The 14,405-nt window shown below is 39.2% G+C and overlaps 1 protein-coding gene across 10 annotated transcripts in view; it reads left to right on the top strand.

Moving 5' to 3' along the window:
• Positions 1-845: 845 nt before the first annotated feature.
• LOC122865454 (ankyrin-1-like) overlaps positions 846-14,405 on the top strand; it is a 79,854-nt gene continuing 66,294 nt past the window's right edge. For 3 of the 10 annotated variants that reach the window (XM_044173889.1, XM_044173892.1, XM_044173897.1), the window contains exons 1-2: positions 1,410-1,428; positions 3,569-4,365. In XM_044173889.1, the coding sequence (XP_044029824.1) occupies positions 4,240-4,365 (126 nt within the window). In that variant the 5' untranslated portion in view covers positions 1,410-1,428; positions 3,569-4,239. Of the gene's footprint in view, positions 896-1,378; positions 1,429-3,568; positions 4,366-14,405 lie in introns of those variants that run through there. The other 7 variants (XM_044173887.1, XM_044173890.1, XM_044173888.1 and 4 more) reach the window with 6 other exon arrangements.

Raw genomic sequence — 14,405 nt, forward strand, 5'->3', positions numbered from 1 at the left:
TGTTAAGATAAACCTATTCACATCTAGGTCAATTCCAAGATGAGTCTACTCATACTGAAGTCATATTCAAGACCAGGATAGACAATAATAAACCCTGAAGGCCTACAACTATTTCCTAATACAAAACTCATGATGAAAATACTGTAAACCAAGTGATTCGTAGCCTAGTTGTCAATTCATAGACATTCGAGGAGCATTATATTTGTCTCAGAAGTTAAGTCTTTTAAATTAGTTAGATTTTAATCTGAAATTCAAAGTTCATTCACAATGTTCAGCTTGTGTAGGTCTTCATCATTTCTAAAAACAGGTTTAACTAGTTTACTGTGGCTTTGTTAAATTTTCTCTGCCTACAACTTGTGTGATTATTGAGTTAATTTCACTACACAGCCCCTTCACATTGTTTTGCGCAGATGCCAGTCTTCTTCAGGTCGCAGAAAATTAACATTTTTGCTGCTTCATCATTTTCTATATTTAGCACGCCACAGTTTGACTGAGGAGCTGGTGGAATCAGATCTGAACCAGCACCAGTATCGTCATTGTTTTCATCAATGTTCTTGGCACCATCTGCTCCATCTCCTCATATATTCAGTTTTTTTAACTGTATGTGATGTCACCACTAAAATGTTCTTCACCACTACAGATTTATATTGCCCTGCTGTTATTTATGAGCAAATACAACACAAGCCCTGCGTGCACATTAACACCTAGCATGGATTAATTTCCAGAATATTTATTTATTTTAGATGTATTGATTTAAGTTATCCTTGTGCCAATTATGTGCAAGACCCACCCATTATAATATTTATATTGATACTGGTCTGTTATGCAGTGCAGTGGCAGTATGACTATATTCTCATGGTTGAGCCTCACACAGCCTGAGACCACACCTTCACAGGTTTGGCGCCATTGGGTTTCTGTTGAAGAACAGATTATTTGGGCCCAAAATGAACCTAAAATAATACATTTCATAATAACAAGTAACATGAGCAAGTTATGAATTAATTTATTTGCATTGTAATGTTAGCTAAAACGCTATCTTAAAAACTTTGGCTTGTGTTATCTTTCTTTTTTTAAGTTTACAAGTTACCTCGAAAATAGCAAAAGTATCACTACCCTTTATTACTATCTAGCAAAACAATGAGGGACTGTTGTTACACACTGTTAGCTAAGATAGCCTAAACCTAAAAACTTAACCTAAGCATAATTTTAGCTAGTTCATGTTTGTGTCTCTCATGTTAGCCATAAAATAATGGGGCTCACAAACGTTAATGCTAGCTAGGTAGCTAACAGTTAACGTTAGCTTGCGTTGCTAGCTGGCTAACTAGCCGAACACTGGCAAGCTAAAAGGTAGTTAGCTAGCACCGTACATTAGGAGCGAAAAATTAGCAGGAGCAGTAGCTTGTTCAGCTAGCCAGCTAGCAGCCCATGGTAAGTGCTAACTTAGTTAGCAGCGCAAGCTAGCTACTTTAGGCTAATATGTAGCCCCATTCAAGCCCCAGATAATGTCCGATAACAGATAATGTCCATGAGAGGCACAAACTGGCTGAATGCCACAGCCATAAAATAAGGCATTTCACAGATATTGGTAGCTAGCTAGCAGTTAACCTAGTAGATTGTGGGTCCAAATGCAGACCTCACTCCTGAATACCATACTCCTATTGGCTGTATCATGTTTCAGTTGTGTGTATCGATGTGGGGGAAACTCCACTGTGAAAATTATTTTGATGCTAATGTTAATAGGATTAGGCAAGAGTACCTCAAGATAGTCCTATGCACCACCACCACCACCACCAAAAGTTGGTTGATGGTCATAATTTCAAGACAGCATTTGGCAAACAATAGGGATACATTAACTCATCTTGTAAAAAGTGAGTTAATGTGGCAGCACAAAGGCATCCATACACTGGACTGATCCCTTCATTAAGGTTTATTCATTCAAGCGTCTAAGTGACTGGTCATCTAAATGATTTGTGCCTGCCAAAGACCATTTGACACACTACTGAATAAACCTATCGGAGCATCAATCTTGTGCACAGAAACTCTTTGCCTATTTAGTCTTTATGATGTGCACATGCCCTTGAATGTACGCATGCATCTCCATGACGTTCATTTCTATGTGGAATTTGGAATAATTAGTCTAGTTACATTGACAGCTATTCCACAAGATCATTCTGCTACCTAAGTAAATCAGGAGTGCAGTGGAGGCTATGGCATTATTTAGTTTATTACCTCCCGCTTAATAGAGCCATTCACATCAGGCAGAAGAAAACACAAAGCTGTCAAATTAATGCACAATGAAATATTTAACCCAGACACAAACACCAAAAGTTAGGGGTTACATTAAAGAAAAATGTCCTCAAAAATACTGTCATTGTCAAGAGAATATCCAATTTTAAATATTCACATATAGCCACAGTATTGATTTTCATGTCATGCCTTTTGGCTTGAAATGATGGAATGCATCTGGTGTTAATCTGTTGGCAGATGGCGACTATGGATATAAAATGTATGTATTCCTAGTCTTGTCACATGGTTTCTTTGTGAAGGCTATGCTGCACATTACATTGCAACATCATTCTGCAGAAAGATGATGTTGCAGGGGCGGGAGGGGGGAATAAATGAGAGAGAGAGAGAGTTTGCTGTCAGTGCATCTTCTCTCTGAAGCTGAAAAGTGGGCTACAGAGAGCAAATACATCTAATGACTGGAATAAAAATGCATAAATATATGTGAGAGATGTATGTGTAAAATAAGATGTAACTGTTAAGATGACAACAAAGAGATTAATCATACAGTATTTTCATACTAATTGCCTGATGGGTGTAATTTATTTTTCAGTCACATGTGAGAATATTGACATTTTTGCTCACATTGAAACCACTGATACCATTTAAATACATTAAAACTGAAACTACCAGGACTACGTTTGTTATAGTCTTAATAAAAATAAGTAAAATGCAGTAAAAAAAACTATATGAAGTTATAGATTAAATAATGTTTTATTTCATAATACATTTCGCTCCACAGTGGGTTTTTGTGTTAGACAGCAAATAATATCAGATGAATTGTAATTATTATTAATAAGTTATAGCTTTAACAGAAATTGGTCCTATGGACATCAAAACATAGACTACACACCATCTTCCAGCCTGTATCATCTTTAAATCATATTGTTCATGCTGTTGTTTACTTATCTGCTACTGAATTGCAGCATCAAACAGCCTTGCATGCCCTTCTGATGTGATGGAAAGAGGGAAAGTGGTGGAATGAAAGGGGAGGGAGAGGACATGCAGTTTTTATGAAGCATTCATGTTGTTGATGTTTTTCTCCCTGTCTGCTTCTGACACTAAAACATGAGGGAAGTTGGCTGGTGTAGATGTTAATGTATGGCACCATGTTTCCTTGCCACCTTAACATCATCCTTTGCTAGTCAAAAAGTGGCCAAACCGTGCAAAGAATCATGCGCAGAAGAACAAACACTAAAGTATATTAGATCAAATATGATATCCATTTCTATTTTAAAAGCCTCCATCTCTCTCACTACTTTTCTTTCTCTCCATCTGTTTCTAGGAGGGAGGTGCCATGGAAAAGCCATGGTCAGAGAGAGGGAAAATAATTTGAAGGCATTCCGTGGTTTGGCAACCTCATCTTTTGTACCTCACTTATGCAAGACGCAACAACAGCTATTGTGAAAGAAAAGCATTGAGCAGAGGAGAAAACTGGAGAAAGAGAAGCAGCAGGAAGAGGAGGACATTTGACAGATAAAAAGAGGGAGCTCTGCAGCAGGATCCCCACCGTGCTGAACACAGGGCTGCGTGACTGGTCTGTGCAAGCAGAGGGAGGAGAGAGGAGAGAAGGGAGGAAGGTAGGAAAGAAAGAAGGGGGAGGGGAGGCTATTCAGCGCAGTGCAAGCTGACTGGATGAGTAGCAGCTGCGGCACAGGCAGCAGCATCAGCACCACTAGCTGTAGCATCTTCCTTTGTGGCTGCTGGAGGCTTTCTTGTGGCTGCTGTAGCATCAACATCATCCACATACACACAAATATCTGGACACAGACGGTCCCACTGCTTGCCTTATACACACACATGTCGTGGTGGCCACCAGAGACGAGGTAGTAAGTGCCAGGGCACGGGGGACAGAGGGACACAGGAAGAGGAAACAGGGACGACTGGTGGTAGTGCAAACGAGAGGAGGGCTGGAGCAACGTTGACTGGAGCAGCAGCAGCAGTAGCAGCGGCACCATGGCGCAAGCCGCCAAGCAGCTCCGCAAGACCAAGGACCTTGCGGAGGCCGCCGCCCAGGAGCAAAGGGAGAAGGAGGAGGAAAAGATAAAAAAGAGGAATCGATCCAGGGACCGCAGGCGCAAGGTATGGCTGGCTGTCTCAAGAGACAGGGGAGGTGACGGCGTTTCTTGCATCCGTCTTTCCCCTCTACCTGCTCTCTCTCTCTCTCTCTCTCTCTCTCTCTCTCTCTCTCTCTCTCTCTAGCAGTTGCTCTCTCATTGCATCTATTGTACAAGCTTGGTGGGGATGCAATTACATATGTATAATTACACAGTTGGTCTTGTGGCCTCAGCTGGTGCTTGTGTGCGTGTGTGTGTGTAGCCTAACCAGTCAAGCACATATGCTCTGGTACAGGTTGTGTTTGCTCGGTCAGATATTTAGCTATGGGGGAAGGAAAAGCAGGCTGATGATGATTATTATGCCGTTAGAGGTGTGACCAATATAGGCTGTTGGTTGAGTAACAGGCAATGTCATTTGTTTCTTTCACATGACAAGCATTTTGGGGGATTTCAGCTTTACATGGGTGCAGCTCATTCATATTAATGCAATGTAAGTTCAGTGTACTGCACATACATATAATATTATGCATATAATCACATCACCATTAACATGCTCTGCATGCTCTATTCTTTCCCACAAAGCTGTGCTGGTCTTCCCCCATATTACAGATTTTTTTCATTGGGGGAGATGTAAAATGGAGGGTGAAGATGGAGGTACACTCAAATAACAGATGCATTTTTAACCATCTGTATATCCATGTTTGTAGTACAGGTATTGTTCAGTCGAGAAATCCATACTAACGATTATGTATTACATTATTTGTTGCTAGTAATATTTGTTGTGTAGGAAATTAATATGTAAATGTGTTGTCACAAACTAGGCATGCAGGATATCAGCCTGTAGGCATGAGAGCTCTCATTCACCCCTCCGTCTCACTTCTCCCCTGCACTCTCCCACTCTGACTGTGCCTGTAGGTGCAGATTTTATTGGGGTTGTGCCGCTTTGCACTCATGCTTGCCAGCCCTGAAATGATTTATGAAAACACATATTCTACTGTGAAAGGTATTTGAATGGATAAAAAAAAAACTTTATGAATTTTATCCCTTAGTGGAATTTACAACATTATGCCATATACAGAGGGCTCAGTGTTCATTGCAGTGCCAGCTCTTGGTTGTTTTCTGTTTCTCCTGCAATATTTCTGTGTGCACACATTGATGTGGAGTTGGCGGCAACAGAGGATAGACAGGTGTTTTTATATTCACTCTGTGAGATGTGGGTATATGTGTGTGTGCGTGTGAAACAGAGAGTATTAGCGTTTGTCAGAAAGCCAGATACACAAATGCAAAGAGCTAGTCCAAAAAAAATGGAATCTGCAGAGAGAGCTGGGTGCTCATGGAGTGTAATCTCTTTATTTCTCAAAGTTATTTTATGTTTTTTCAACATAAAACAGATTGTTTGTCCTGACTGCAAAGCAGTAGGGTTTGCTAAGGGTTTCCAAGGCCATACAGTAGGATTTTAGCATTATGTTCAACTTGTTTGATTTTCGTCTAAGAACCTGGAAAACTGTAGTAATGAAAATGTGGTGATGTAGTGAGGTATCTTTTCCCCATAGTAACACAGTATCACTTGTATTGGCTGCATTTTTCTAGCCAAATAGGCCCTCTGTAATATCCTTCATGCACTATCCTTAAATATTCTTGAATTTTTCATCTCAAAAATGTAATATTCTGAGTGAAATCATACTATCTTAATTGATTTTAAATGCAGACCAGTCTGCAGAACCTGATGTAATTAGCGCTTTGTTGTATTATAGTGAGAACTTATGTAAAACATAAATATATATAGTTTGGTCAGTAGAAGGGTATTTACAACAATAGTCCCATAAAAACAGTCCAATGGTACAAATATGAAGGTTACATGGTGTGGACACTAGGGGTGTAACGCTACACAAAATTCACGGTTCGGTATGTACATCGGTTGTAGGGTCACGGTTCGGTACTTTTTCGGTACAGCAGGAAAACAAAAAAATGTATTTTTGTAATTTATTTTGAAAAAATGTAAACATTAAACAGTGGCATATTGTCAATAAGAAAAAAAACAAATAAATAGCACAAAGTCAGTAATGCTCCATCTTAAGACTCTGTTGATAATTCCTGAACAACTGCAGCTTGCTCGTTTATACAGAGCAGCACAACAGACTGAGTGAAATCTACATGTGAAGGCACATTGTAGCAGGGCTCAAGCACTTTGACCATATGTGTAAATTCTGTATTCTCTACGATCGAGTCGTATATCTGCAGCGATAAATACTCCTAAAGCATTAGATATTGATTTGGCATGTTCTGAATCTGCAGTGAGAGGCTGCCTGAACACTATGGGGTGAAGGACTCGACTGGACTGGTTTTGTCTCGTTCCGCTAATCAACACATTCAGGTGATGCCGTCGTAAATGACATGTTAGAAGTGTTTCCACAGACAAACCCGATTTCAGTTGAACAATGTCGGCATACAGTTTGACACTCATAGTTGCCCATTGTAACTAACCGGGAAACCTCCCATACAGTGGATCTAAATGTCATGGGAGGATCCTCCAGCTCTGGTCTCTCATTTGGGTTTACCATTCGGAGGCAGCGACACTACATGAGCTGCCAAAATGTTCTGGGTAAAACTCGCGCTCTAGAATTTCTGGGTACAGGGTACAGGTAACCATACAAGATTGAAATTATAGCAGTTAGGAAAATCTCCACTCATACCTAATGATAAGATAAATGATTTAGGTGATACTAAATTACACTACAGTGACTTTTTACTTAGGTGTGAATATTGTGAATGTTGACATTAACTTATAACAAGGTAAAAAAGATGGTTTGTGTAGCACAAAATCTACTATCAATTTATGAGATATGGCCTTCACAAATGGCCAAACTAAAATGTAACATGAATTATGGTTGGGCAACATGAAGATGTATACTGTGTGGAGACAGAGGATGTATCAAGCTTAGAAATGTTGCTGTACTGTTTGTACCAAGATAGCTAACCATTTTGTTAATCTCTGGTTGTATTAGGTCATTTTGGGCAGCCTAAGTAAGCAAATATGAAAAAGGAGTCTAGGTCTGGTGGTGCTACATTAAGTAGATCAGGTAGGCTTGCTATGGTTTTCTAATCCCTTCTGTATCTTCTGCTTTGTTTTGCTTCCCTGTGTTTTGTGACATTAAATCATCTTGTCTTGTACTTACATATTAGTTCGATCTACATAGGCTCTTCCTCTTTAAAATCATTTGAGACCAGATAATAATAAAATGATATACAGTATAAATAACTGAACTTAAACTCTTTACATGACATGGCTGTGTGGACATTTTAAGTCATATTACTGATCAAAATTAAACATAGGTCTCAGAGCCCACAGTCACTGCAAGCTAAAGGCAATTAAGAATATTAATGCTAGTTTACCCTACAGTAAATATAAAAGGCAGTTTGAGTGCTTACTTAACGTTACTGCACTTAGCTAGCCATCCACTGATCTTTATGCCATTGATATTCACTACCTGTTTATTTTACTGTTCAAAAATCAATGAAGCTGTTATGTTTAAGATTTCATTAATGGTCATTTGATTCATAACCACTCTCCATCTCAACTGGCTTCTTTGTAAAGGCTTGGGATGCCGTGAAAGGTCCTTTGGCTTCACTGAAGTGTAAAAAATATGCAAACCCAAGCGCAATTTTTCAGTTCATCAAAAAATAAGTATCTAAAAGTTTTGCTCCTGCTAAATACTGTAGTTTTATTTTATTGTATTGAAAAAAAAAGTATAAATCAGAAAGAACTCTCATCTGTTTGTATCCTTCTTTATTCTAAATAAGAAGGGGATGCAAAGCAACGTAGAACATCAGTGTTATTCTACTGTTGTCTACAGGATTTTACAGCTTAAGGCACATTTCATGCAGCAATAAGGAAGAGTTTGTAGCAAAAAAACCCATATCTGCTTCACTGCTTCTGTCTGAGTGGCCTCTCTCCCCCACTCTCACCTCAATCATCAACCATGCCACTTTGTCTCTCTGTTCAGCTGTATCTCTCTCCGAATCTGTCTTTTGCCCTCCACTAGATTGTTACTATGCACCCAGAAGGAGTGAGGAAGCAAGTCAAAGAGACAGAGAGGGAAAGAGGAGGCACGTGCAGGTCTTAATGTTCTGGGGATGTTAATTAGCTCCATTCGATGTAAATCAAACTCGGCAGCGTGGCATCTCTCTTCCCTACTCCTCCCCTTGCACAAAGGTCATCCACTACAGTGCCAACAGAGATCCTATCACAACTCTGGATGGACTGGATAGTAATGTAGTTAGGGAATCCGCAAAGAAAGTGCAGGGGCATTCTGCTTGCTCTGCTGGCTAAGGTGCATGTCATACAGCTGCAGGGTCCTAGGTTTGGAGTAGATCTTTGACCTTTGTCATCTATCTCTGTCTCTCCTTATCTTTCCTGTCTTTCCTCACTCATATCTGGAAAAAAAACATAATCTTCAAGAGAAGAACAAGAGCAGAAAAGTCACTGAGGCAAACTGAAATATTACATGCGGATATACTTTTATGTGCTAAATGCTAGTTTTTTGCATAGGGGTGAGTGGTGCCATGCTGTGCAAGGAAAGCACACACAGGAAAGCAAAATATACTTGTGTATTCATTGTGAAGCAACATTAATATTTTTCTTCTCAGTCCAAAAACTAGCAATATTTCTTGCTCATCACGGAGGAATAAAGTAAGCAGGCAGTTTGAAATACAGCTAGGCCTAAATGTAATGCATATAAATGTTGATTAAAATATGTATCTGACACATTAAAAGACTACTAACGCACACCTTATTTTTCACAAGCTACTTGATCCAAATATTGAAAGTCCTGGTTAAAAACTATTTAGTTGATCATCTTAAATTATTGATATGATGAATGAAAGTTTAACAAAAACACTCATGGTTGTCCACTCGCGGTTGCAGAGTGGTGTAACGATCTTTGACCGAACACAGACACCAGCTCGCAGAGAGCACTTTAACCAGACAACAGACAAGTTTAATTTTGGCCTGTTATCAAGTTACTCACGGAATTAACATTAATTAGTAACAGCTGATATGACCTGCTGCCAGTCACAGTGAATTTGAATACCAGCATGGTACCCGACTAAATAAGTCATTTACTCTGACTACAGTCAGCTGGGGTGTGGTGCATACCAATAATCAATTCTTTACATAATTACATGGCTATGATGGAATAAAAATGGTCATAATATATAGTAAGAATGAAATAATGTGACATGAAAATGCTTTGTCATCTTAAAACTGCACTGATGATTGTATGGGTTCATTTTCAGTTCTTTGTAGCCAATGGAATAGACTAATCTGGGACGTGAAACCTTTTATTGTAGTACCTCAGCATGAGGCTCCTTGGGGCTGTACATTTTTGTGTTTCCTCTAGGCCTGCACTTATTACAATGGATCCACAGATCTGCTAATGGATAGTGTGTGCTCTTTGTGTATATGTGTGTGTGCTTGCTCGTGTTTTCAAAGGAGCTGTATGTGTGCATGCATGCACATGCAGTTTGTCTGAGTGAAATAGCAGGGCTTCAGGGTATCTCATTCCACTTTTATGTAACCTTATGGATACCCAACCCTAATCAGCCAAAACTCTCTCTCTCGCCCTCTTTCTTTGCCTCTCTGCCCACTTTTGTCCTCAAACAAAACAACACACAGGACAATGACATAAGAAATACTGTTCAGTATATATATATCAGAATCAGAAATACTTTATTGATCCCCGTAGGAAACTCTTTGTTAGAGTAGCTCGCCTTTACATCAGTGCACACAGGAGAAAGTACTAGCAATCAATATGATACACTATAAAACACTATAAAAACAGGTCAGAAAATAAATTAAGTATCAGGTGGGTATAAGTATAAGATAAACTAAGTGTGAAGTACCAAGTGGGTTTACTAGTTGATGATGATAATACAGTATAATAATACAATATAATAAAATAAGTAATAAGTAATAAGCAGAGGTGCATGTACTGTCGAGAGTAATAGAGGTATATAATATCAATAACAATAAATAAGAAAAACTAACATGGGAAAACTAATATTGCACGGGAGTAGTACACAGAATATTGCATAATTATTCACTTATGGCAGAGATGTAATGATCAATGTCCAGTTTTCTTCCGCTGAAGGTGCTCCTTTGCTTGACCAGCACGTCATGGAGCAGGTGGGAGACACTGTCCAAGATGGCGTGTAGTTTGGCCAGCATCCTCCTCTCTGTATATATATATATATATATATATATATATATATATATATATATATATATATATACTATGTGACAGCTTTTTAGGGTACACAGGGCAGCACTGATTGAAGACTTGTATCACTTTTCTATGAGGGGCCATATAAGCCATTATACATTCTGGCCCTCTCACATACATATATTTTCACTCACATTAATTTATTTTCATTCTTACACCCACACATTTTCACTCTCATATTTATATATTTTCACTCACACAGTTATACGTTTGCTCTTATTAACATGTAGTCAATGTATACATTTAATATTATATATATGTATGTAAGAAGAAAATGTATGTATGTAAGAGAAGAATGTATGTATATGTGAGAGATAGTGGAAACAGATGGCAGCTCATTTGTCATGCTGTGATTGGCTGAGAAGCTTGAGGTTGGGTCTGAGGGGAGGGGGCAAGGAGAGCGTGATTCACATCTGCATACAGAACGTCATTCTTCCTGAACCAGCCGTTCTCTCGTCCACTCTAAGCCTCTGGCATCACCACAAATCTGCGGCAAAGGCTTCCATGAGTTCACTGGGAACTCTCAAACAGCAAGTAAGTCTGTTTCTCTCTGCCGATGTTTTCTCACATAGAACCGGGCTGGGTTAAAGTTAACTTTTAACTGACGTTATGATGGTCTGGCAGAAGCCTTCTGGAATTAGCGCTAGCCATGTGACATCTAGCTAACGTTAGGTTCTATGTGAACAAACAACGGCAAAGAGAAACAGACTTACTTGCGGTTTGGGAGTTCCAGAAAGCCATTGTCGTTGAAGTGAAGTATAAATATGAGAGTGAAAATGTGTAGGTGTAAGAATGAAAATAAATTAACGTGAGAGTGAAAATATATGTATGTGAAAGGAGAATGTATGTATGTGAGAGGGCCAGAATGTATAATGGCTTGTACGGCCCCTCATACTTTCCAGCTTTCCACTCAGCTGCTGCCTTTGACAGTTAAAGTTCCTTTTCTCTCTAAACTATGTATCAAACCATTGCAGATCTTGTTGCACACAGAGATGCAATTCTACTGTGTTTAAATACAGTATTGTATGCTGTCCCAGATTTGGCGAAAGAGGTGGTATGAAAAGAATACTTTGATTCAATGTGTATTTGTGTGGGGAGGGGGAGGAAATGGCGTATGTTTATACGTGCCCATGAGAGTGGGTCTCTTAAGGATGTGTCCTAGAATCCAAGGGACTAATGTATGTGATTTATCCTTCTTTGTGCATTTTTTGTTTTGGGTTAACCTGTGTATTTGTGTAGATAGATGTGCACAAGCCTGTATGTATGTATAGGTATTCATAATTCAAATGTGATTTTATGTGTCTCTTTTATTTTATTTTTTAAATATTGCAGTCATTACTCATTACACTTTTGTGTAAAGCTGCATTCATAAATTGTTTGCCACTAGGGGGCATAAAAACATCAAAACAAGGTGACAGATTCATACTGGTTAGGTGTTATGGCTAACATGTTAGCAAACAGTTGCCTACGTACACATGCAGCAGACACAGAGCAACACATTAGCATTCATTTAGAGTCATGTTTTTGGCATTATGACAAATGTAATTCCAATTGTCACTGCCCTTTTAGCTCTGTTTTGGTCGCCACCAACTCCTGAGAAATGTGTTTTAGTCTTTAGCTTGCTAGATGTTCAATGTGCTTCCAGATAGCTGCAAACTTTTCTTGTTTTCTGAAAATGTCAACATTACAGATAAAAGTAGTAATATAATATTACAATTACAATAATAATGGCACTGACACTGCAAACATAATAATAATATTACAAATATACAATTTCAGGTGGTGCAGGGTATACTAAAAGCTTTAGTCAATTTTTGAAGATTTTTAGAGATATACTATGCATGTTTTTTTGTAAGGCAACAGTAACAGGTAGTATGATAGTGTGATAGTGATAGTGCTGCTGTCTTTTCATCCCTTCTGAGGAAAGGGAGGGCAGGATGAGCCAAGGTCGAGCAGAGCAAAGCAGCACTCAGCCCAGCCCGAAGCAGCCACAGGCTATATTTACCTGCCAGCCTAGGATTACACTGCATCTGAGACCAGAGCTATCCATCTATCTACACTCCACTACTGTGTGCTAGCTGAGCACTTGCTCTGATACTGTATCTGATGTTGCCCCGGATCCATACCTGCTCAAACAACACAGGAAGATTCCAGAATAGAAGCATGATGGCCGATATTTATCAGACATCTCTGAGGGCTTATCTAGGACCCAGCTCTGTCACATATTTTGATCTGAAGATCAAAGTGATTTTAGATAAGCATGCCTTGTCAGACACCTTTGATAAATATCAGGAAAAGCATTTTGCTCCATTAATGCAAAACTTTGGTACCCATTGTGGCTGTCTACCTGCAATTCTGGTGCATTTATGTATAATGAAGAAATTCATTAATCCTTTTCATATTATATTGTAGAAATATCTTCATTTGCAGGGATGAAGAAGTAAAGTGTTTTGAGAGTAATGTCTATATGACATTTAAACACAAAGTCAGCCCTACACTGTATTTTTGTGTGAGGTTTAGATTTTTTATTTAGAAGTATGGGACTTAAGCTGCCACCTTTTGAACTCAAATCATGAGTCACATGTAAGGTTAAAGTCATAACTTTTTTGTCATAACATATTTGCCACTTTTGCATTAAATCTTTATAATTTTTTTTGTTGTTTTGGCATTGTTTAGCAACACTAGCAACAGTTGGTGTTGTCAGAGAGTCACTGTGTCGTTGAGTTCCTCAAGAGTCACAGCTCATTTGCTAGCCTGTGCCTGTTAATCAGAACATCCATCATCATTGTTAGCAAGGCCAACCAATGTGAAGCCCTGGCATGCAGAGGGAGGGGTAACAGCTGTAAATCTTTTGGCAAAGTTTACTGTGACCCTGGGGTCAGACAACGGGAGGTCTAAAGTGACGGATGTTACCATGGTGATTACGGTGCAACACTACACGCAGTGGGATGATGAAGGGATGAGGAGATGGACGAGGGCATGCCTTGGTTGGTGATGAGACATCTAATTTGCTGCACAGGCTGCCAGATAGACACGAAATGCTGGAGTGAAAAAAGTTTGTTGCTTCAGCTACACTCTCAAACTGCTCTGCATGGTCCCAGATATATGTGGATGTTTCATTTCAACTAGTAGTGCCTCAGATGAGACTGTATCAATAAGAAAACATGAGTCAGACAGCTATTGTATTCCAGATTTTTCAGAGATTTGTCCTGCACCCCAAATTTACATAATTCACCTACATGCAGTATATACCTAGTACTAATGATGCAGTCGACTCATCACAGGTCATTAACAATATCAGTATGTTAGGGCTGTTAATTCCTTAGAATCATTAGAGGAAGAATGAAAATGATACAGACTGGCACGATGCCACACGCACTGATATGCCCACAAAGTGCACACACAGCTACACACACACTTAGAGCTGGAGCTGGGCATTATGTAATGGAATTAGTGCTCCTCAAGGTCTACATGGATCGTGTGGCCTGCAGGAGCCCACTAATGCACTGAAGCAGCCGCTCTCAGGCACACCCTGACTCCATCACTTTCCTTTGCTGGCTTAAACACATTTTACAATTTGTGTGCTGGCTGATGTGTGCACAATACCTGATTAAAATCAAGGATTTTATATAGTGGTGGTGCTATGAGATATTTTCATGATTTGTTGCACGTTCATCCTGTTATTGGCTATGGTTATGATTGTATACATTTTGAAGTGCTTGAAAATGTAGTGCAACTATATATTTTTCACATGCTCCAAACTGACTTGAGATTGATCTTAGGC

The sequence above is a fragment of the Siniperca chuatsi genome, linkage group LG18 (genome assembly GCF_020085105.1).
Source record: "Siniperca chuatsi isolate FFG_IHB_CAS linkage group LG18, ASM2008510v1, whole genome shotgun sequence".
NCBI lineage: Eukaryota > Metazoa > Chordata > Actinopteri > Centrarchiformes > Sinipercidae > Siniperca > Siniperca chuatsi.